This window comes from Pinus tabuliformis, chromosome 2_2 (genome assembly GCF_031772625.1).
Source record: "Pinus tabuliformis cultivar Carrire ecotype Pingquan chromosome 2_2, CPIR1, whole genome shotgun sequence".
Taxonomy (NCBI): domain Eukaryota; kingdom Viridiplantae; phylum Streptophyta; class Pinopsida; order Pinales; family Pinaceae; genus Pinus; species Pinus tabuliformis.
The window spans coordinates 1,257,681,758-1,257,706,542 of record NC_142300.1 but is presented as its reverse complement, the minus strand read 5'-3'; the positions used below and the strand labels follow the sequence as shown (position 1 = coordinate 1,257,706,542).

The following is a 24,785-nucleotide window of genomic DNA, read 5'->3' as shown; positions in this document are numbered from 1 at the left end:
TAGGATTAGGTTTAGGCTTTTTAATGTATTGAAATGTAGTTTTAATACATATTTTAATGTATAAAGGTAATACATTAGGTTAGGGTTTAGGACTTAGGTTTATGTGTATTAGGATTTTAGGTCTTTAGGTTATGCTTTTGTCCTTGCATCGAAAAGAAACCATTTATATCAAATTTTCACAAAGTGACATTTGTGACATTCGTCTCATGATGACGACAACCAAACCTTACTCGACGACAAACCCACATCGACACCAAAGCTTGCGAGGCAGATGGCAAACACACATCGATGACTAAATCCTCACAGAACTAACGAAAACCACATGTCAAAAGCCAGGTACAAAACCAAATCAACTGAACACCATGAAAAACCATAGTCATCACCTGAACAACCTGAACCATAAACAACACTGTCGCTGATGAATGCTGACGACAACACTGAATGCTGACGACGACACTAAACAATAATGATGAACCTGTGCAACTGATCTGACGAGATCCCCCTGGATCAATCAGCCTCCTAACAGCTCGGACTGTGCCTTGAGCAATTTTGGCAGTAAGTCTCCCAACCTCCCGGCGAAAATTGTGCAATCTTCCCAATCAGTCACCCAGGTATGTTGCATGTCAGTCCTCAAGTCGCTTTTGGTTTTCAACTGACAGATTTATTTCCATGAGTGTTGCTATGTCTCCAGGTGTCACATGAAATCCTGGAATCCTAGAATCCTGCTCCAGATCGTAGAGATCTCATGAAATCTGAATACCACAAAGATTGGTCTGCAAATTCGACATATTCATGGAATATAGATAACTGCACTGAGGCAGAAGTTATGTCTGTTTTGCATTCCATGCTTGTTTGTTACAGAACATATTTAGCAGATGACATTGGCCCCATAAATGCCACTAGAAGAATTATTGGGGGTTTTGAAGGCACACTGGATTCATGGTTGAAAGCTGAAACTCTGAAAGAGCCTAATCTTCTCCCATCTTGGGAACAATCTGTAGTACTTAATGAAGATGGCACTACATATATGGATCCAGTCACTCATATGCCTGTCAACAATATGATTGGAAAACTCATATATGGTATCACTGTGAATTTTATTGGTTTTCCTCAAATTACCAATGACATCACTACTATTACTTTGTTGGCAATGAAGTTGCATAATATGCAACATTTTGATGAGTACTTTAATGAATTTCTGCACCGCTTACATACTTTATCTCCAGATCTTATTCTTGAGCCCAAATGGAAAGAAATCTTTGTGGCCTCTCTTCCTCAGTGGGTCTCCTCTGCAATTGTAAATAAATTACCAGGAAAAGTTGGAGACTATAAGTTTGGTATCATCAGACAAGCGGTTAAAGCAATCATTGTAGAACTTTGCTCTCAAATGAAAATTGCCAGAGCAGCAACAAATCCAAAGAAACCACATGGTTACCAACAGCTTTGTAAGCAATGGCACCTTGGAAAGGCTGGTAATTCTGGGGGGAAAAAGCGCAGAACTCACAGATTTACAAAAAAGAATTCCCCGTCTTCCCAAGCCAAAGAAAAGAAACATTTCAAAAGAAAACCATATAAGCATACAGAAATGTTTTCCAAAGAAAAAGGGAAAGAAATTATCTGCTATAACTGTAATCAGAAAGGACATACAGCTCCAGACTGCCCAGAAAGGAAGAAAGACAAATCAAAGAAAAAAGTACCTTACAGAAATAAGAAAGGGAGAATAAATTTCTTTGATTTACCTAGTAGATGTTGTTATCACTGAAAATTCTAATGCCAAAATTTCAAAACCGCTCACATTAGTTTGATGCGCATAAAGCCTTTTTGTAGTTTCGCAGCGCAACATGTTTTAGGCTGCGCTACAAAATTGGGGATTTGTTCGAATCCATAGCAACTGTCATGCAAAATAGCTCTGGGGTGGATGCATTTTACACGAGGCATGCTCTCAAGCTCCTGCGTGTATGCTTGTCATCAGTTCTGAATCTGAAGGGAAATCTCCTAATACTTCTGAGCAGTTAAAAGATTCAGCGTTCAAGGTCAATATGGAGTATTAAACATCCAGCTCTTGCTCCTGCTGTAAAGATATACTCTCTTCTTCATGATATACTATCTCCCAAGGCACAGTTAACATTGTGCAGCTATTTCTAGACTGCTGCTAGGAAGAGATCAAAAAGACACATGGCAGCGACAGTGATTTCAAGGAAGCAGTGAGGAATTATTTGAAATGGTCAGTATTCCTGCCTGGTTCACAATGGATACCAGACTTGGAAGCATGTCTGTGCATTTAGATACACCCCAATGCTTTACTGCTGAAATGTATGCAGTTGACTTAAATGTTCCAGATGCACCAGAGGAACAGAAGATAAATCTTGCACAGGAGACTCTCCGTGGACTTTTGGCACATTGGTTGTCGAGGATACGACAACGGTTGGCAACTCAAGCTTCTGCTAATGGGGATTTTCCAGCAGGGCAAGAAAATGCTCTCAGGAATCATATTTCATCCAGAATAGATGTCCATGATGATGCCGAAACCATATTTCAGTGCTAGTCTTGATAAGGCAGTAGAAACTATGAAGACAGGGAAGATTGCCCTGATTGGTGTTTCTGCTGCTTGTCGCATACGAAAAAGCTGCCTTTGCTTAGCAACAAACGCAGTCTCAGTAGATCAGTGGGCATTCCAGTTCAATCTGTGGTCTACTATACGGGATGACCAGATATGCCGTTTTACTTCAGATAGTAAAGAAAGGTTTCGGGGCAATGTTGGTGTTGTTGTCACTACATACAATATGGTGGCTTTTGGAGGCAAACGTTCTGAAGAGTCTGAAAAAATCATTGAAGAGATTAGGAACAGGGAATGGGTTCTTCTTCTTATGGATGAGGTACATGTGGTTCCAGCACATATGTTTCGTAAAGTCATTAGCATTACAAAGTCTCATTGTAAACTTGGGCTTACAGCTACACTTGTCCGAGAGGATGAGCGCATTACTGATTTGAACTTCTTGATTGGGCCCAAGTTATATGAAGCCAATTGGTTGGATTTGGTGAAGGGAGGATATATTACTAATGTACAATGTGCTGAAGTGTGGTGCCCCATGACAAGGGAGTTTTTTGCAGAGTATCTGAAGAAGGAAAATTCTAAAAAAAAAAACAGGCCTTGTATGTGATGAATCCAAACAAGTTTAGGGCCTGTGAGTTTCTCATCCGTTTCCATGAACAACAACGTGGAGATAAGATCATTGTTTTCGCAGACAATCTTTTTGCACTTACTGAATATGCATCTCCAGAATGGAAACAGGGGTTTGGATGGGCCTTTGACATGCCTCCTAAGGGTCAGAAACTGCACATAGCTTGCAAGAGCAAGAACACTTTTGGAAAGGGTTCTTTGGGTAAAGTAACCATTCAGATTGACAAAGTGGTAATGCTTGGAACAATCAGTGGCCAGTATACTCTTGTCCCTGATAATAACCGAGATGGTACTTCTCGAATACTTGAAATAGAATTTCATTGGTCTAACAGGGATCCCGACATCTCCGGTTCTTAGGAAAGATTGGCAGCGCTTTGTGTTCTTGGACATTGTTGGTCGTAAATGGGTTCAGCTTTGTCCAGCAGTAACTGCTGCTTCTGAGATGATGATGTTTTAAGGTTGCAAAGTCATCCCATATTATTACTAGTAATGCACGAGGATGCCATGAGTGATAAACTCGAGGGAATTATTTCTGTACAAAGTCCTTGGAATGATCTTGTGCTCTGCAAAGCAAGCCATTTTTCTGTTTCAATATTAAACAGGCATATTTTTAGATCTATTTTGCCCCATTTATGTGGGATCTGGACTACTTAACAGCCGTATGGTGATTTCTTACAAAGAAACTTTGTTAAAGAACAGAACCAAGGAAGAGGGATAGGCCTCAGGATTCAAACAATGGGATTTCAACTGAGAAGAACAGCTATATGTTTGCCATATGTTTGCAGAGTAGAGCAGTAAACCTTGGATAGGAGTGTAAATGCTCGAGCATGTGTTTTCGAGATTTGCAAGATTTGATCAATAGATGCTGGATAATAATAACATCTGGAGGCAAATATTTGCCTTGCGGTATCATGGGTGCCTATATCTTCAGATTGATGCCTATCATCATACATGAGTCATTCGAGCGACTATAACAGCATAATCGACTGAACATTTGAAGTCTAAAATAAAAAAAAGTAGACCATTCTCCATGTAAAAGCCCATTTTCAGGTCACATTATAAATCTGTGCAGGATTACTCTTCAGCTTCAAAACTGAGAAAAAGACCAGAACTGACATTGTGTCTGTCAACCATTCAGGGTGCTTTTGGAATTATAGGCATACTCTGAATTCAAGAAATACCAAATTCAAAGGGTGTATTTCCTTCAGTAATCCCTGTGAGGGGAAAAATGGCTCGGTGGCTATTTTGGTTTTGGCTTTTAAGAATGAATACTGATCTGTTGTATGAAGCTCAGGAAGCCTATGATTTATGGTGCTACCAGTCATAGTGAAAGAACAAGGATCCTGTATACATTCAAGCACAGCCCTGATGTTAATACCGTTTTCCTTTCAAAGGTGGGAGATAACTAAATTGATATTCCTGAAGCTAATGTGATTATACAAATATCGTCTCATGCTGGTTCTCGGCGTCAAGAAGCACAACGTTTGGGGCGTATCTTGCGCAAAAAGATCAGGAAAAGAAGGCATTAATCGATGCTAGAAATGCTGCGGACAGCACGATATACTCAGTAGAAAAGCCCTGCAGAAACTTAGAAATAATTCCGGGCTAATGTTGAATGGCGTGAGGTTTGTAAGGATCAGTGTGATTCTGTTGATGAAAGCCAAGAAAACTCAAGAAAACGCCATAAACTTTAAATGCTTGAATGGGTTTCAGTCCAAAGGGGAGCTGTCAGTTAAGGCAAACTAAAGACCGGTACACAGGTGGCAGTTTCCTATGTTTCAGGGGATTGGAAAACATGGAACCTTGAAGACCCATCACAGCCACCGCCAGAAGGAGAGCAGATGTCAAAGAACGAGAACCATTGTAATTAAAGCCATCATGCATAACACGGTGTTAGAGTCCTACTTGATTTAGATCTCTTAAAACTCCAGTCAACAGTCAGTTGTATTTATTAGTTAGTTTCAAATGTTAGTAGGTGTCATCATAGGCAGAATCGAATTCCCCTCATGCTGGAGGAGGAATATCGATCAGTTAGAATAAGAGTTCTATATATAGCTGTAACAGAAATGTAATAGGGGTTGGAAAATTTTATAACAGAGGACTGTTTTGGCTTATGTAAAGACAGAATTCAGTAATATAAGTTGGTTGTTTTTCTTCTCAGGATTCATGAGGGATTTCCATGTTTAGAATGTGTGATTTTATTCTTTCCTTAATGTCTTTTACAGTTGCATATATGTATAATCACTCAGAATTCACTGATTGTGCTCTGACTTCCTGTATGCATGTATGAACTGTGATTTTATATGAGTTGTGTTCTGAACATCTAAATGCTAAATGCCCTGACTTCTATGTAAAGGCAGTATCATTATTTACTGAAGTATGATTGACTCCATAGGCCCAATGGAAATTAGTTTAATATTTGTCCAACCTTCATATTTGTCAATGTTATTCCACAAGAGTTAACCATCTTATTAATAGTCAAAATCAATAACCCTTTGAGAGAGCCCTCTCAGGCTAAGGAGGCTAAGCCTTAGTCAAAAGATTGGTTTGAAATAGTTACACCGAGATAGTCTGATCAGCAGCCTATCAGGGTCCTATTTTGGTGATAACAGATGTGATGAAATTTTATCCTCTGATTCAGAAACAGATAATGATTTAAATTTTGTTCATTCTGATGAATCATCTGATGAAGAACTCTGCAGAGATCCCTATTGTACAGAATGCAGAGACTGTGATTGTAGTGATCCTGATGTATGCAATTGCAATGCAATCAGGATGATGAAGACAACAGATCATGAAGAGACAAGTAGGAATCTCTTTGCACAAATGATGGCTGCATCAGATCCACAGCTGAAAGACATGTATAAATCATTATTAATGGATCATTTGAAACAGGTACCCTCCAGCTCGAAGAATTCTCCAAATAAAGGATATGTACCTCCTGCATCTCTTTTCTCAGTAGAAGCATTAATCAGGCAATTCAAAAATGAGGACTTTGGTGAAGATCTACCCCAAACTTTGCCCAGTATTCACCAAGCCATAAAAGAACTGAGAAAGACAGTAAAAGAAAATAAAAGGCTATGCATTGAAAACCATAATAATCTGTCACTAAGAATGATGAATGCGAATATAGCCTCCTCTTCCAGTAATCCTCCAATCTCAGGAAAAATGGAAAATTGGACACTCCACCAGACTCCATTTCTGAAGAAATGGAAAAACCAGAAGGTGAGGGTGATAGATTAAATCTGAGTTGCAATATAGTGAATCAAGATGTCATGTACTGTGTAAAGATGAAAGTCAGGATTGGAACACAGTATGAATATTGGAAAGTTTTGATGGATACTGGTTCTAGACTTAACATTGTTAGTGACACAGTAGTCAGTACGCATCTCAGAAGACCAACTGCCTGCCCCAAGGTGGTTACAACAAGCGGAGACATCCGCACTAAATCAGAAGCAGAAGTAGATGTATTCTTGACAGAAGACACTGGAGTACATCTTGTATGTCCAATAGTCCCAGGAATAGATTGTGCTATGTATCTTGGCACACCATTTTTCCAGAACTTCACTAAGCATGGAGCCAAGCTTGATACACAGTCTCAGAGGTATGGATATTTTATAAGCTTGGATGATCGAGAAATATTTTTTCCTTTTATCAATTCAAATTCTCCAAACAGATTAAAAAGAATAGAAAGGATGGAGAATTTATTGGCAAAAATGGAGATGAAGAAAGAAACACTCAAAACTGAAGAACTTTTGGATAATGGAAAATATTCAAAAGAAATAGCAGACCTCACTGCTAAATTTAAAGAATGTTGTTCTGATGACCCTAATGCCTTTTGGCACATTCACAAGCATGAGGTTGAGCTCCCACTAAAAGCAGATTTCAGTGGCAAGCTCAGAAGATCTAAGGCTATGCCAATGAATGAAGAACAAATGAAACTATGCAGGGAAGAAATTAAAGATCTTCTAAAGAAAGGTCTAATAAGGAAAAGCAAGAGCCCAATTGCTTGTTTTGCATTCTATGTAAATAAACATGCAGAGATTGCTAGAGGAAAACCCAGATTGGTAGTCAATTACAAACCTCTTAATAGCATTCTCGATTATGATGCTTATCCCTTGCCAAAACCATCCTCTATACTGGCCCAAATATCAAAATCAAAAGTATTCTCTAAATTCGACTTGAAGTCAGGATTTTGGCAGGTTGGCATCAAGGAAGCAGACAAATGGAAGACAGCTTTCTCCGTTCCACAAGGGCATTATGAGTGGAACATCATGCCTTTTGGTCTCATCAATGCGCCCTCAGCATTTCAAAGGATAATGGATGAAACCTTCGAAGGTATGGATGAATTTTTAAAGAAATATATTGATGATCTATTGATACATTCTGATAACATACAAGATCATATCAAACATCTAAAAATCTTCCTGAAAAGAGTCAAAGAAATGGGCATAGTGTTATCTGCATCAAAGATGAAGCTTTTCAAAACCATGATAGACTTCTTGGGATACAATATCCAGTATGGCTCTTATACTGTGATTCAAAGAAGTCTTAATTTTGTTGATCATTTCCCAGATGAGATAACTGACAAGAATCAGTTACAAAGGTTTTTAGGAAGTCTAAATTATATTTCAAAGTTTCTAAGTCATTGTGCCCAAGAGAGGAAACTTTTGAATAAAAGGCTCCAGAAAGATCCCATACCCTGGACCACTGAATGTACACAGGCTGTTAAAAGGATAAAAGATAGAGTCAGAAATATCCAGCCTCTATCTCCCATCAGAGAAGAATGGGAAAAGATAATAATGACAGATGCAAGTCAAGCTGGTTGGGGTGCAGTACTATGTCAGAAAAATCCCAAAGAAAAGAAAGAGATAGAGGTATGCCAGTATGCCTCTGGACTCTGGGCCAAGAACCAGTTGAACTGGTCCAGTCTGAAAAAGGAACTCCGGGCTGTTTGCCTTGGGATTGAGAAATTCAAAGATTTTGTGATTTACACCAAATTCACAATCAAAACAGATTGTCAAGCGCTCAAATATGCAATTCATAAGTGTGAATTTGAGGATGCAGCAATGGTTCGCTGGGTTATGCAACTCAACCAGTATAATTTTGATATTGAGTTTGTAAAAGGGGATAAAAATAGTTTTGCAGACATGCTAAGCAGGGAATTTCTATCAGAGCATTCCATCCTTGCTCTGGATTGTAATTATATAAGAAGACATGATGAAACTGTTGAAATAGAAACTTCAGCTGGATGGATTTCATATGATTTGGGAAAAGCTTTGCTAGATCATGATGATGATTGGCGGCCAATAAAAGAAGTCAGGTACAGAACAGGTTTTCCTTATCTTTGGACAGATCCTCTGCAAGATGAATTAAATGATGAAGCCTTAGAGGCCCTGGATTATTTGAGACACATCGGAAGCATAGCTTACAGAGTTGAAAGGGATAATGAGGATGATAATCGAATCACAAGTTGCCATATAACATTTAGAAGATTTGATAATCATCTCAACAGATCCAATTATGATGAAGAACGCCAAAGAGAGGCCTTTTATGCAGGAATGAATCTCCAGAATTTTTCTACTAATCTATTTTACTCCCTGCAGTTTTCTTTCTTATTTGAAGGAGTTCCAGTTGAAGATATGGAAGAAGATGATCCTCTCCCAGAATGGTTCATGGAATGGTGGAAGATATATGGTTTGTCACCCCTTATACTTAAACCATATTCTTTTACGCTACTCAAGATTCCGGGGTTTAGTCCACAAAGTATGCTCGTGACAGAAGTTCTTTACAAAACAATAAGGGATCTATTGGACCTAGAAGATATAGATTTCTTAAGAGGTGTCAGAAGATGTGGCCATGTCCGATGGTTTGTAATGAATCATTATAAATCCAGATCAATTGCCACAAGTACAAATTATGCCGAATTCCATAGACAAGTAGATCCAAATTCAAATCCATTCATGAATTTAAATTATCTGGACCTACCTGACCCACACAGTACAGCAACCTGGGAATCGGAGAAAGAAGTATGGGTCCAATATTATTCAAACTATATGATTGAAAGATGGAATTATCAGTACTACACCCATCCTCAGATTGATTACTATACCTTTTAAGTGTCGTCTTTCCAACCGACTATGGTGTTGGACAAGCTTTCGTGGGTTCCCTTGTCTTGGAATCTCCACTCTGTAATATTTGTACAAATGAGATTTGCATATCTCAACTTTAAGTCTTTTCAATCTTTCGAGGGTTCTCTTTTGATGAATATCCTCTGTGTAAATACTATGTGTACTAGATTCGGTCCCCATATGCCTCTGGCTATCCGTAAAAGGAGAAGGGATGAGATAACATGGGACAGTACCCCCATGCCCGAATCTAGCTTTCGGCGATCTGATCAGACCCGATCAGCATCTTTCTTTTGAGTCATCAGTTTGTACATTCTGCTTTCAGCAGTTCACGGATGCTTGTCCCCCTTGGCTAGTTCTATAAATATTTCGAACTAGAAGGTAAGGCTCATCCGGAAATTGGGAGTTTGAGAGTTTAGAGGTCTGAGTCGAACTTTCTCCTGCTCTGCATCTGCGGACTCTTAGTCTGATCTGCTTGCACCACGAGATAAGTTCTAGTCTATAAATGGTTTGAGAAGCCTGCGCATTAGTACTTGATGCTAGTGTGAACCTAAAGTGGCCGAATCATATGTTGTTCTATGAGTCTGTAAGTCTGATAAGTTTTTGAGACTCAGCCTGCACGCATGCCAGGTAGCCTATGAATTTCTTAAGCCTTGTGCTGAGATATATTCATTAAATGTTGTTGCAGTCAATCTGAGGAAGAAAACTCAGTCTTGCAAGTGTCCATCATTGTAATTACCAATTTCTTAATCAATAAAGAAAGATATTTCCGCATACCTGTGTTCTGAGTATATTGATCCTGTAAAATGGTATCAGAGCCAAGTTATTGTTTGAGTGGATCTTGTTAGTGCTATATTGTTTGAGTGGATCGCGAATTCGCTTGAGTCCTAAATAGCGTTTGTAGCCTATTGTTGCCGAGGATTGGCGTTGAAGGTGTTGAAGACGTTGGACGAGAATTCGTACTTCGGTACGCGAGGAAGCCGCAATTTAGCCAGCAAGGGGAAGCCGCAATCTCTTCCTGCTATCATACTGCAAGTTTAATACCGGGTATTTATCTTTCTTTAAATCTGAAGCAATGGACTCTGCAAGTTCTTCTGCATCCATGGGAAAGTTTGGTTCAAAATATTTTGATGCTATGCAAAATGAACAAGAATTAAGATCAGGAATGTATGATGTATGCCATAATGAAGAAAGTTCTAGAAATGAATCCTGTATAAATGAAGAAGAAGATAGTCCTACAGTAGATTGGAAACTCCCTTCTGTTTCACCTACAGATGTATATAAGAATCTTGGTCCTTTTAATTTTAGAGCCCTTAGTCAGATAAAAATAAAAGAAAAATCAATCAAGACAGAGTTAAGTTTAAATGTCATGATGACAATCCCTCTGCTTGAACAAAAACATATCCAAGCTGCTTTGAAATCAGGATATCAGTACGCCCATCTCGGGATGGTGAGGATAGGTCTGAATGCTTTGCACAGAAAAGGCCAGCAAGCCTTTGTTTTTTCAGCCCTATTTGATAATCGATGGAGTACTTTTACACAAGCTATGATTGGAGGAATCGAGACCAGTCTCTCAGATGGTCCGATTCAATATGATGTCTTCCCTGATTTCTCTGTTGCCCTTGATGACCCAAATATTTTAAAATGTTTGACCCTTGGTATTCAAACCAAAGGTTATGAAAATTTTCATGGAAAATCAAAAAATTTGACAGTTTTTTATATTACCTGTGTCTGGTTTTATAATACTACTATTCCTGCAGTTTTGCATTCTCCTGGTAAAGATTCTGGTAGAGTAACCCTTGTACAGTATGACTCTGCCTGTAATCCAGTTGCCCCTGTATATGTCTCCCGTAAAGATCTTTGTCCGCCAGATGATTGGGTTACTAATTGGGGAAAACCCACAAAGAAAACTGTTGCTGCCGCCCAGTCTATCATTACCGAAACAGATGGTAAGGTTATCACCAGATTCCCCAGAGTAAACACAGCTCAGCGTGGTGGACCTTCTATCACTTCAGTGCCTACAACAGTTTCTGTCAACCAATTACATCCTGCTCAAGCCACAGTCCCACCGCAGTTTGTAATTGACCAAGCAGTGTATGAGTCTATAAAAAGACTTTTCTCACAACCAAGCTCATCTCAGCCTTTCAGTTCGGTCTGTGATCATCCCCACTGCTCCAAGACATTTTTTCAGTTCTCTTCTGATCCTCCTACTCCCCATGGAGATCCATCTGGTAATCACCGCATAAACATGATCAAGTTTGTTCCGCCTTCTGATGACTCTTCGGAACAAAGTTACAAAAAAGTATCTTTTTTCAATCCACAAGAAGAACTCCTTGTACATACTGTTTCTGGTTCTTCTTCACATGGTCTTGGTTACACATGTTCATCAGTCATTCCTTCATATAGGAAGAATCCTATTGACCCTATCCCAGAGTTTGTCGAAATCCCTTCTGATTCTGAGATAATTTCCTTCTTAAAGATATTCAAAGGGATTGGCCCGTATGATCCAGAAGATGCCTGGAAGAAAAAAATGTTCAACTGGGATATTTACACCCATGAGAAAGAACATTTATATATGCAAGAGCTATGGCTCCTGGAAAAGAAAGACCGTCCTGCATTCAACAAACAGAACAGTGATAAATGGAAGGAATGGATGAAGGCGCAAAATCAATGGATATCATTCTATGAATGGTATTATCCTTCTGCAAATATAATAGAAGACTCTTTGGCAAAACAGTTCAGAAACCAAGCAAAACAAAAAAGAGTCAAGGATCAAGATAAATTTGTAGAAGAAAAATTGCAAGAAAATCCTGTCGTAATTCTTCCTCCTTTAAAAGCCCCTGTTTTTGAGCCTAAGATCCAGAGTATGCTAAGCAAAGCAAACACTCCCAGGACTCTGATATCTGTAAGGATGAAAGGAGAAGAATTAGTAAGAAATATTTGTTCTCAGTTCCATGTAAATATGATTAGAACTGGAACTCCAAATAAACACAAGTGGGAACTCCTTGATGGATCAATTGTCGAAACTGATACAGAATTCCCACCTTGGAAAAATTTTGTCATAAGAAGCCAAGAAGGAAAATTGTACAAACTGCTTCCATCTCATGCTGATGATCCTTCTTTGGCAACAAAAGATTCAATAGCTGCCACAAATTGGACAAATCTGGCTTTATCTAGTCTTGAAAAGTATCTGAAAACCAGATTTGATTCTATTGAGAAAGCATGCACAGAGATGAAACTCATGCTTGATAGAGTCTTGCAAAAACAAGACTACAACACTGTTTGCTTAAATGAAAGCGTAAAGACTTTAGCAGAAAATGACCAAACAATTGCCCAAAGTCTAGATAAGCTTTCTCTGAAAATAGAAAAGAAGATCCATGAAGCAGCAATCGCTCATGGTAAAGAGATTGTCAAGGTCTCCACCAGTCTTGACATTGTTAAAAAACAAGTTTGGGAGGTATCTAAAGGAATCGAGTCTTTAAAGAAGAAACCAAGTGCAGAAGCATATAAATCTGCAACTCTCTTTTCTGAGCCCAAGACTGCAATTCCTTATTCACTTACTCCATCTGTGGAAAGCCTCATAAAAGCCCCAAGTTCCATAAACTTTCCACCTCCTACCTCTACTCATCCATACTCTCTTTTTGCTAATCCTAGTTTCTTTAGCCCTACACCGAACCCTGCAAAAGCTAAAGAACCTGAAGAACCTGTAAAGGGAAGTTTTTCGAGTTTTCTGTTTGGAGATTCATCCAAACAAGAAGAAGAAAAAGAAGAGGAAGAACAAGAAAATATTGATACAAGTCTTCACAAGATTGATCTTGATCCAGAAATAGAGGATCTGGAAGCTTGCATCAATAATTTCTCTATACAAGATAAAGAGCAATTCAGCATTAGCACTAATGATGATGAAAACCAAGTCAATGCCACCTCATCTAGATCAAAATGGGAGTGTTCTTCCGTCTCTCAGCAGTTCAGGTACAATGGCCTCCAAGAGAGCAAGGTCAAAGTACATCTTTGAGAGTGCAACTGGCAATGCAGTTGAGCAATTGTCTATGAGCTTGCCCATCTATGAAGACACCAAGTTGTTCATAGACAAGGACATCAATATGAACTAGCAAGACATTAATAACACTTTCTTAGGCACATTTGAGGAAGATCTGGAAGACCGCAAGGTCTATGTCAACATGCATAAGTCTGGCTCGTACCGTATTGCATGCAGGTATCCTGCGTTTCCATGCGCGGACATGATCCATTGGATTGTCTCGCATACTGATCCAAAGACAATGGTGTTAAGCAGTGCAAGTGGAACATAGCTTTCTACCTTCAGGGCGAATGACTTTCAGGAGATGTATCACTTGCCACAGGCGGTGGTCACAATGGAGAAACCCTTCAGCAGACCTAACAGCAGTGCAAACTCAAGAGATATCTTGAAGAGATGGGTGAAAGAACCAGCCAAGTTCATGAACACACCCAGCCAGTTTTACTAGACGAAGATAATGGGGAAGACATATCAGCTCTTGGTCATCTTTTCATGCCGCTTGTATGGCCAAGAGAGCACAAAAACCTTCCCGCAGAGTTGGTTGATCATGTTGGATCAACTAGCGAGCAAAGGAAGACCTTGCAACTGGTCCAACATGTTGGCTCTCAGGTTGAAGGAAAAGGTAATAGAAGCCTGACATCAGTCCTAGGGTTAGCAAGCAAAGATATACATGTTCGCTTACATACTAGATGCAGTCTGTGCTTTTCAGCAATTCCTAGGCTTGGGTTGGGCATGGACACCTTTAGAAACCTCTATACACACTTATTGCATATTGTTCTCCAAATGCAGCTTCCATGGAGTTATTATAGAGTTATCTAACCACTTCGTCACCCCGGTGTACAAAGTGATATTTGAGCACGATCCACCTTGCATGTCGCAGGTAATGATGGAGGCATTAATTGACATAGCAGATTGGTATGCCTCACCCTTTAGCACCTTCATACGGATGTACAACACAGAGAAGGCGCCGCATGTTTTACCAAAGTTTGCCATGGACAAGCTCATCATGCAAGAAGTGTCGTGTCACACCTCGACAGGGTTGTCACCAAGATTGCACAGGAAGAAAAAAGCACCTTTGCCTACCCTTACTTTTTGAATCAAGTTGTATGAGATACAGAATCTCAAGCATGCTGAGGCCAAGACGGAGGAATTCAAAAGATTCACCTTCAGCACCAGAAGTTTCAATCTGTATGACCCGCATTGCTTAGTGAAGGACCACTATACGAGAGTGCAACATCCTTGGATCCACAGGGCATGTCATTGGCCTGAGGAAGACCCATGGAGATACTGTTATCACTTCTCTAGGTTCAATGAACCGGTCGACATAGCTAAAGAGTAGTTAGAAAAGCAGAAGGAAGCAACATCTTAGAGAACAACATCATCAGCAGTAGCAGACCTACACGTGACAAAGGCAAGAGGAAGGTTGTTGACAGTGCAGAGACAGAGCAAAGCTACAAGTTCAAAGAAAATCCACTTGTGTTGAAAGAAGCTTTGGAGATTGAGGCAAAGAGGCAACAATATGACAGAAGGATCGCGCAAAGGAAAAGAGAGAAACAGAAGATGGAGGAAACAGAAAAGGAATTGTAGGAGTTGAAGCAGCAACTTAGGGAAGAACAAGAGTTGCACAAAAGAGAGAAGGAAGCGCAACAGGAACATGTACAGCAGGAGGCACAACATGCACAGATTGATGAAACTGCGCCCATATAGGTTATAGACTCATCTGAACAGCTGGCACAAAGCAGACAGGGTGAGTAGTTGCAGGAGCAAGACTTAGCTCAAGAGATTGAACAGATGCTAGAGCAGATGGACACAGATATGGTTCAACTAGAGTCAGATTAGGATATTGACCTCATGCCTCAGAACCAAGAGGTCACCCCACCGGCTTCACCAGATCCGGAAGCAAAGAAAGTCCCAAGCGATCAAGGAGACACTGAGATCCTTGAAAATAATCCAGAGGCGGAGATTCACAACATATATTTCGACGAGTCACAACACAGAGTTGTGCAGTCGCATAAAGTGCCCACTCCGGATGTCCATATATATCCTGCATAGTTTGAAGAACGAGTGATCGTATCCAATGTGCGCAAGCATCCAGTAGCATTGGCCGATGCTACCAAAGCATATGCTGAAGCCACCAACTCAAGTGTTAGATTCTTGACAGCAGAGAACGAGTGCATGGCTAAGGAGCTACAAGCGGCCAAGCAAGGAGGAGAAGGTTACAACATCCGCCAGAGCAGAGTTGAGGAGAGAGATACTGAATGAAGTATCGTCTCTCGAGACAGTCATGCAAACGATGTATTCCAGATTCATCACCGTGCATAAATCAGTTGTCCATCTCAATGGTTGGCAACAACGATGTGCTAGGAGAGCACGCATCTTGTCAGATCTGCACACTACTATCGATCACATGCAAACATGGACAATGAGGTACAAGGGAACCCCATTGCATTTTCCAAAGATGATGAAGCCAAAGGCGGTAGAGTTGAAGGCATGCATCTAGAGTCAGATCCGGAACTACGAGGAACTCCCGCAGTTCATCACCAGTTTGCAGGCTTCACATGCATGGGTGTTCAAAAGCATGGATGTCATTGTGCGCACGCATGCGATCCCATCCATTGGCACACTCACCGAGGCGAAGACAAAGAACCAAGTCCGACTAGAGCTGGACATGTACTTTGATGAGTTGATATGCGTAGACACGAGTGCAGACTTGGAGATCAGCGCAAACACTGCATCAGTATGTTGTTGGTCTGGCTGAACTCAAGGCTATGATGTGCATGTTATTAGACGAGTTGGATATAGGTGCCAAATCAGTGTATTCGGATGCAATGGAGACAAGAGTTCACTTTCAGAAGGATGTCACCACAGAGTACATGGACACCATCACGGACTACCAAGCTTGGCATCAATTCTCCACCATCGATCATCGCGAGGATGTCACAGAGTTGGTCTTTCCACAGCTATCTGAATCTTAGTGATGTCTTGCATGGCTTACTCAAGCCCATTTTGTCTCACATGGGTACATGTGCATATTGTAATGTAACATGTTGTAATTGAAATACCAAGTGTCGATAGTAGAATGTAACAGTCATGTAGTACTTGAAGAATCACGAGGGTAGGTGAAGAGTCACAAAGGGGAATGTCAAGGTTCACTCCACCCTTTGCTATTTATAGAACCTCATGACTCATTTTACAGGCTTTTTGGGAGCCAAGCTTCTTATAGATGTATCTTAGATAAAGCTTGGAGTGTATTGTAATGAGCCTTGGCTTCTCCACGGTGCAGAGCTAGTATATCTCTTTGGAGGAGCATGCGACAATGACTGTAACGTTCCGCTGTTGGGACTAGTGGTTGGTCATGGTTGTATGTATGATTGGATCTTTCACTTTCTTAATATAACAGAGCAAACATGTTTCATGCATATGTTGTTATTGTAGTTCAACTATCTTGGTTACTCTAATGATATATGTAGTTGTTATTTACACATGTATGTATGGACTATTTTGTATATGTTTGTATGAATCTTATCGAAATGTGTTATTGGTATAACCATCACTTTGGATCATTGGCTAACCTGCTTTCCAGCTTGTGATGTCTTGCTACTCGTGTGTTCCCTTTGATGTTGTGTGCTACCACAGATTTCTAAGGGGCGCACTCATACCCCCATTCTGTTTGTTAGAGCCTTTCATGCACCTTCCTTGACTTGCTGCACATGTCACACCCTTGCTACCAACAAGTACATCTTGCTCACCTTTGCACGCAACAACGGTTAAGGCGACACTATACTAGCCACTGTTGGAACTCCTACATCAAACAGTCTGAGGTCTAATTAAGACTTCTTACCAGAAAGATCCCCTGACATATTGATGAGTCCAACACAGTCAACAGATACTTCGAACTAATTCTTAAAATTCAAGAACTAATCTCTAATTACAATAAACAACCATCTGTTTCTCCATTATTTTCAAATAGTGTTAAGTGTACCATGGGTAAAAAACACCTTGGTTTTTCAGAAAGATCCAAAAGAAAGTGTTGCTATATACCTCTCACTTCAATAACAAGTTTCCACTTAATGAACGTGACATTTGGGACATGTTACAAATGATTGGGCCAACACCATAAACCATGATGATAAATTGATGTGGGACTTTTTCCAACCGTTTTTATGATATTGAATTTATTTTCGTTTGCAAATTTATTTTTATGATATACCTGATATACCAAATTTTAGTCGTAAATATACAACATAATTTATATTAATAATTAATTTTTAAAAACTTATCAAATTAAGCATTTTATATATTTAAATGAAATAAATACACGCGTTTTTAGCTTTCATCTTACGTTTTATAAATACAAAAATAATAACTGGTTAATAATGAGAAACTTTTTAATTCAAATATAATCGAACAGGTTTGAAGTAACTAAACACTCTTCCAAAGCGTCTCAAGTCCCGACCAAAATATTAATAAAAGAAATTAAAACGCAACATTAAGTCATTTCGATTGCGATAAAAGTTAACCAACAGCCAATAAAACTGCACTGCACTCTTTTCATAGCCGTGGGAGAAGGGACATTTATTTTTCCTGTCTTTTCGGTGCATATTTAAAAGAAAAAAAAGATGGTACAAATTTTGCCATGAAATCCTATACCATTTTCACTTTTAAATATTTAATATTGAAGGTACACATTTTAGTGCTGAGCATATCACCATTAGCGAACAATATATATGGAGTTATTTGTTGATTAATGGGTAGTAATATATTTCATTTTTTATAATGTATTTGGTTAAATTTCACAGTGGCATATATTACCTTAGTTTATTAATGCATTGATAGTTGTTGCTATAAATATTGCAGATTTTGAAATATTTAAAATCTTAGAAGATCTATTTATTAGATTCTTGAATATTTTGAATTTCTTTTTAATTTTCATTTAGCTTTTCTATAGATTTTTTACTAAATTTTAGAAAATTTATTAAAATCACAAATCATAAAATTTGCATAATTTATAAAATTAAGTAAAAAAAATCTACAATTTCAAAAAAAATTGCTAAATTCTAATATATATATATATATATATATTAGCCAAAATTTTCCCATGAAATTCCCTAAATTGGATTACGGAATTGAAATTGCAAGTTTAAATTATATTAAGAGTACAAAGTAACCATTTTCATTATTACAGACTATTTGGACAACTTTGAATTCTGTCCATGCTAATAACTAACTTCTATTTTTCTCTTTCTCTCTTTTTTTGGTTTAGACTGGGTTTAAATCTGGATTAGCATTGATGTTAGATGGAAAAATTTTGGTTTAGATTGAGTTTAAATCTAAATTAGCATTGATTTTTTTTCAGAAGAAAAAGCATAATATATTCATATAAAAAAGAGATTACATAATGCAAATGCAAGAAGCATATGCAAAAACGTGGACCAAGCCACATACAAATCTGCATAAACAGATCACCAAATATAGCCCCGAAAGCCCAATAATGCCCACAAAACAAGGCAAACCCATCTATAAGGTCCAGAAATGGCACCAAAGCACAAAGCAGACAAGCAACAGAAAACAGCCCAAGATCTGACCGCCCAATACAAAAGGAGAGGCACGAAATGAGGAAGAGAGCAGCACAAAAAGCCACTCCTTCCCCGCCCCCTCAAACTCTCCACTCGAAATCAGACGAGAAACAAGATCACTGCCACAATCAACCGCATCTGCCTACAGAAACAGTAAATTAGCATTGATATTATATAGAAAAAATACTATTAAAATGCATTTGTCAACATCAATATGAATTACACTGTCATTGTGTTAATGTTGGATGGTGTCCAACAACCAGAAAACTTTTACCAAGATGTTGTGAGATTATGCCATTTGCCATTGGCATCCACTCTCAATCCTTTCATAAGATTGATTTGAACTTAAAATTTAATAAAATTAAGTCTCACCTGTATACCAATCAACTGATGTAAACTTTATGAATTATCGATCATTTTTATAAAAATGGTCAAAGAGATTTTTTAAGCTATAGTATCGAGAGGAAGAAAACTGGAGGTAAAATTCAACAAGAAAAAAGACCTTCATAAGAGGGCGCCCATTGCAAAAATTGTAGGGTTTTATTAGGCTGTCCATCAATGACCTGCGAAAAAAAGTGATCTAAGTGGCTCTTGCTAACATTTCCTGATATTGCAGATAAGAATCTTGACGTTGTAGCCGCATCTGCGTGTAAAACGCTGTAATAAACTCTTCTGCTTCTCTATCTACTTGAGGAGACCAGAGATCATCCATGGGGGATTTGGGCGTCTCATCAACACAACAACACTGTAACTGTAATTGTTGTTGATGATCATCAATGCTCATAACTTTGTGGCTCCCATTTTGGTCATCATGGGCAGTGGGACAAACGCAGGGCAGAGCTCTGCAGGGAAGAAAATGGAAATGATCATCCCATGATCTCTTCTCATCACCCTTCACTGGAGTGCTTACTGCAAGAAAACTCGCAATGATCATCATAATTTAACAGCACGCGATCATAAGGCACTCTTGTGGTTGCCAATCTTCTGAAAAGTACCCTCTGGAGATCATGGATTCTCAGCATCATTTTTTGCAATTGTTTCGCTGCAAATCCCTTTCTCATCATCACAATCACCAATTTGGCCACACTAGAAAACCCCATTCTATTCTTCATATTCAATGTCTCTGATTTAATCTGATCCGTTGGCAGGAATTTTAGATATGTGTTCCACTTCTCTCAAAATTCACAGCAATGGTGGATTCAGAGGATCTGGTTGGGAAGGGGTGGAGTTGCGGCAGAAGCTAATAGGTTTGTGATGTGGTGTGGTGTGTATAAATAAACAGCGAAAGAATGAGAGTGAGGGTCATGACTCATACATGGAGTTAATATGGGATTTAGAAGGTGAAGAACCTTCTCCCATCAAGCTCTCACGCGGTTTTTACGCGTAAGATGCCGTTGTCGTCTTGTACAAGATTCGCTGCCGTGAGTTGTCTTTGGGGAACGCAGACGTGAAGAAAAGACAAGCCAGGTAATCGACAGCTATGTTAAACCGAAGTGATAATCGTTTATGGCGACAGTCCACGCGGCCATTCTTTTATAACACGTCACTTACATCCGTTGTCAATCTAGAGTACAGCTGCAAGGGACTGATCCAATGTAATCTGCTTGAACATTGGCTGAACATTGTTATGGTTGAATTTATAGTGGATCATGGTTTATTATGTTTAAATATAATTGATTACAGATAAATTGATTGACTATTATATTTTATTATATTACACTATAGAAATTTTGGTTGATTTTGTTGGATCATTGTTACTTCTAGAAGTGCATTGTACAATCCAGTATAAAGAGATGTGTAAGAATATTATGTCTCTAATAAGATAAAAATAAAAAATTATTATTGGTCCAAAACAAAAATGAAAATAACTATATAAAAAAAATACAATACAATTCAATACAGAATAGAAAATCTTGCTCCAATTTTTTTTAATATTTCTTTTAATTAAATATGTGTAAAATGAATATTTAAAAGGAAAAACTATATCTGATGATGATGATAATGATTAACGTCCACTAAGACTGATATGGTCTATCGGACCTCAAGAAAGAAGTGGTTAATTGAGGTTATTTAAAATATTATTTATGTGATAAAAAAGGAGGGAAAGAAGCGTTCCAAGGTCACTGTTCTGACTAAACAAGCCGAGGAGGTTGGTCGTGGTGAAAATGTTTTGGAAATGAGAGCAAATGTGAGTAAGGGCTGGACAATCAAAGAGAAAGTGTTTTTCACCTTCGACTCTCTTAGTATTGTAAAGGAGGGATATTCCCTCGTCCCAGGGCATCTTGGGAATAGACCAATGTCGGTTTCACTCTAGAGATCATGACAATTAGTTCGAATCCTTGCAATATTCATTCTCTTCTTAGCACTGGTTAAGACAAAAAGGTATTTTTGGTTAGAAAGTGTGGGGTTGATAACTTCCTTATAGTATCTTAACTTTCTTTTCTCCTCTAATTCCTTATCACTCCACAACTTATCCTTAAATTTGGAAGTAATGACGTTTTTAATATTATCCTTATTCCCTAATATGATCTCCTCCTTTATCTCCCAATGATCGAACCAAAACTTTACATCCTTGTGCCACCCTCGCTTGAGTTAAAGGTGGTTTTGACTAGAGTTAGAAGCAATTTTTGGGAGTCTCTTGGCTTCCATGTTATACAAATTCTTCTTATACATCAAATACCTAAACATAGTCATGCATTCAATGGGGAAAGGCTAACCTCTATTAAGAGAATAGGGTAGGGAGTATTACCTTTAATCTTGAGGTTGTAGGTTATGAATTTCTTTTGGATCATTTCAATCTTTCTCCATGAATCTCTAGATAGACTGTAGCCCCACACCTCACATCTATATAAAATAACAGGGATGACGAGATTCTCGAAGGGGAATTTTTTTTTACTCCAAACCCAAAGATCAGTTGTCTTACAATTGTTTTCAAGCTCATAGTAAGCTTTCCAAACTCCTATAATCCTTTTCTCAATGCTATAGTTTCAGTTGAGTTGATGGTGGATGTCAATACCTAAATATTTGTAAGAAGAAACATTCTCTAAGTAATTTTTATCATAAATGAAATTATCATAGGTAATCTTTTTGGATTTAATAATCATAACTTTAGTCTTGTTAGTATTAACAATCATACCCATCTTGGAACAATAATTGTAGAGGGTGTTAAGTTGCTTATTGAGATTCTCGGGGCTCCTGGCAAGAAGAACGATATCATCAACATAAAGGAGAAGAGTAATGACTATGCCAACGAGCTTGGGTCCTTCACAACCAACAACTTCTAAGCATTCCTCAAGCTTGTCAATGTAAATGCCAAAAAGGGTAGGGGATAGGGGACACCCTTGCTTAACACCGATGTTGCATTTAATATCTGTAGACCAACCCTTGGTGGTCTTAAGCTTGGCAATAACATTCTCGTATAATCTAATAACAACAACCCTTAACTCGAGAGGAACCATTATTTCATCAAGCCTTTGCCATAACTTCTCTCGAGGAACCATGTCAAAAGCTTTTCTAAAGTCAACAAAACAACAAAAGAGATCAGTCTTACTGTTGCAACAATCCTCAACAATGGTCCTAAGAGTGACAAGGTGGTTGATCGTAGAGTGATGCCTTCTAAAACCAACTTTCCTAGTGGCTCTTTTACCATGGATTTCAAGCCAAGTGCTAATCTTCTTTTCCAGAATGAGCCCATACAACTTGGCTAAAATGTGGTTAATCATGATAGTCCTATAGTTAGAGGGAACACTTTTATCCCCACTTTTAAATATAGGCACGATAAGGCTTTGCATCCACAGCTTAGGGGATCTATGTTTAACTATCAAGTTGAGGAGATTGTGCAAGTGCGGGGTGAGGATGGACCTCCCCAATTTTGAGAATTTTAGCTTAGTACCCTTCAATATCCCTATCTTTCCCGTTAGCAAGCTTGTTAATCTCCGATTCCATGTCCTCCAAAGAAAAGGTATCTCCCTCTATAATAGTGATTTTGATGTAGCTCATGGTGTCCAAGGAGTCATAGAGATTCCTAAGACAAACATCCCATTCCCTTAAGGGGATCGCATTATTTTCTTTTGATTTACAGACAAGAATGTCCCTCCAAAACTTTCTGGGCTCAACTTTATAGAGGTTAAGGAGATGATCGTGCCTCTTGTTTATATACTCTTTTTTTTTCCTTTTGATAAGAGCTTTGTACACCTTGATTTTTTCATCCTCAATAGTTTCATTGGGAGAATCTCTAATCGATTTCCTAGAAAATTTACAATCATTGTCATATCACGGGTAGGAAGTCCTATTGTTCTTATTATATGACACCTCATGTTATGCTCTTGACCCGCGAGAAATTCCAGAATACCAAATATGCGAAGAAATATAACCCAGAACATAGACTAATATGAGAAAAACAACAAGTATTTTATTATTCAGAGATAAATGCAATGTTCACTTGCCTCTTCGAGGGGGCAACCTCCAGCAGAGTAGAACTCGATTACAAAATAAGACTCAGTGATCTTTCCCTTCTAACTACGACTATTTATAGCTAAATGACCTTCAACAACCTAACCACTAGTGGTCATTTGCATAACATGGGTTAACCACTTTATTTATTAATTATAGGCCATTTGTAACTAACTGTGGTCCCTTTCTTAAATGTGGGTCAACCACTTACAATTATTAATACGGGCTTTATTGACTCTTTAACTAACTATGACTATGACTCGACCTTATTGGGTTTATTATATAAATAAAGGGGTTAGGGTTGGACCCTAACATGCCCTCCCACATAAAAAGCAGCCTTGTCCTCAAGGTTGAAGCTGCAGAAACTGCGGAAGAATAGTGGTTGGTTCCCATGTCGCATCTTCTGGAGAGGTGCCTTTCCACTTGACAAGGAATTCCTTGATCATGCGGCCACGCAGATGTCTTTCTCGAGTATCGAGGACATGTTCAGGTTGGAGCTAGAGTGAACCTTCCTCATCCAATTCGGGTAGACTAGTTTGAATTTTGCAATTGTTCCCCACCACTTTCTTGAGGCATGATACATGGAAGACTAGATGGATTTTTGAAGTTGGTGGCAAGGCCATCTTGTAAGCTACTACTCCAATGCACTGAAGTATTTGATAAGGTCCGTAAAATTTTGGAGCTAATTTCTGGCAGCCCTTTTCTTTGAGCGATGTTTTCTTATGTGGTTGCAGCCGCAGGAACACTTGATCCCCTTCTTGAAATGTGTGCTCTGAACGATGTTGGTCTGCATGTTACTTCATTCGATCCTGAGCTTGATGAAGATTATCTTTGAGACGAGCTGGCATGGTGGAATGATTCTATAGGAGTTGATCTACTGCTTGCACCTTAGCACATCCAGGGATATAAGAAATAGGTCAGAAGGTGGGAGTTGGTCATACACTACTTCATATGGATTCAAATTGGTGGCTTCATGATAGTTAGTATTATACCAACATTCAGCTAAAGGTAGCCACTGTACCCATTGATGTTGCTTTTCTGAAGTGAAACACCTTAGGCATGTCTCCAAACATTTCTTGATTGCTTCAGTTTGACCATCAGTTTGGGGATGATAGGCAGTACTTACTTGGAGTTGGGTGCCTTGTAGCTTGAAAAGTTCTTGCCAAAATTTGCTGGTGAAATTTGGGTCACGATCAGACACAATGGAAGTTGGCATGCCATGCAGTTTGAAGATCTGGTCCATGAAAGCTTGAGCCACCAAATTAGGGGTAAATGGGTGGGGTAGAGCGAAAAAATGAGCATATTTAGAAAGTCTATCCAAAACCACCATGATGACTGATTTGTTGCTTGACTTCAGGAGACCAATAATGAAATCCATAGAAACATCTATCCAAACAGAGGCAGGGATTGGC

The 24,785-nt window shown here is 38.8% G+C and overlaps 1 protein-coding gene and 1 pseudogene across 1 annotated transcript; one reads left to right on the top strand and one right to left on the bottom strand.

Moving 5' to 3' along the window:
* Window positions 1-3,160: 3,160 nt before the first annotated feature.
* On the top strand, window positions 3,161-3,538 carry LOC149198047 (protein CELLULOSE SYNTHASE INTERACTIVE 3-like). Its single transcript, XM_089408904.1, has one exon. The coding sequence runs from the start codon at window positions 3,161-3,163 to the stop codon at window positions 3,536-3,538; it is 378 nt and encodes a 125-aa protein (XP_089265030.1).
* Window positions 3,539-19,296: 15,758 nt separating this feature from the next.
* On the bottom strand, window positions 19,297-20,219 carry LOC149198046 (uncharacterized; annotated as a pseudogene).
* Between the last annotated feature and the right edge of the window lie 4,566 nt (window positions 20,220-24,785).

What these genes read in the sequence shown, in the direction of transcription:
- LOC149198047 (XM_089408904.1), top strand. Translation starts at nt 3,161, where the DNA reads ATGAATCCAAACAAGTTTAGGGCCTGTGAGTTTCTCATCCGTTTCCAT.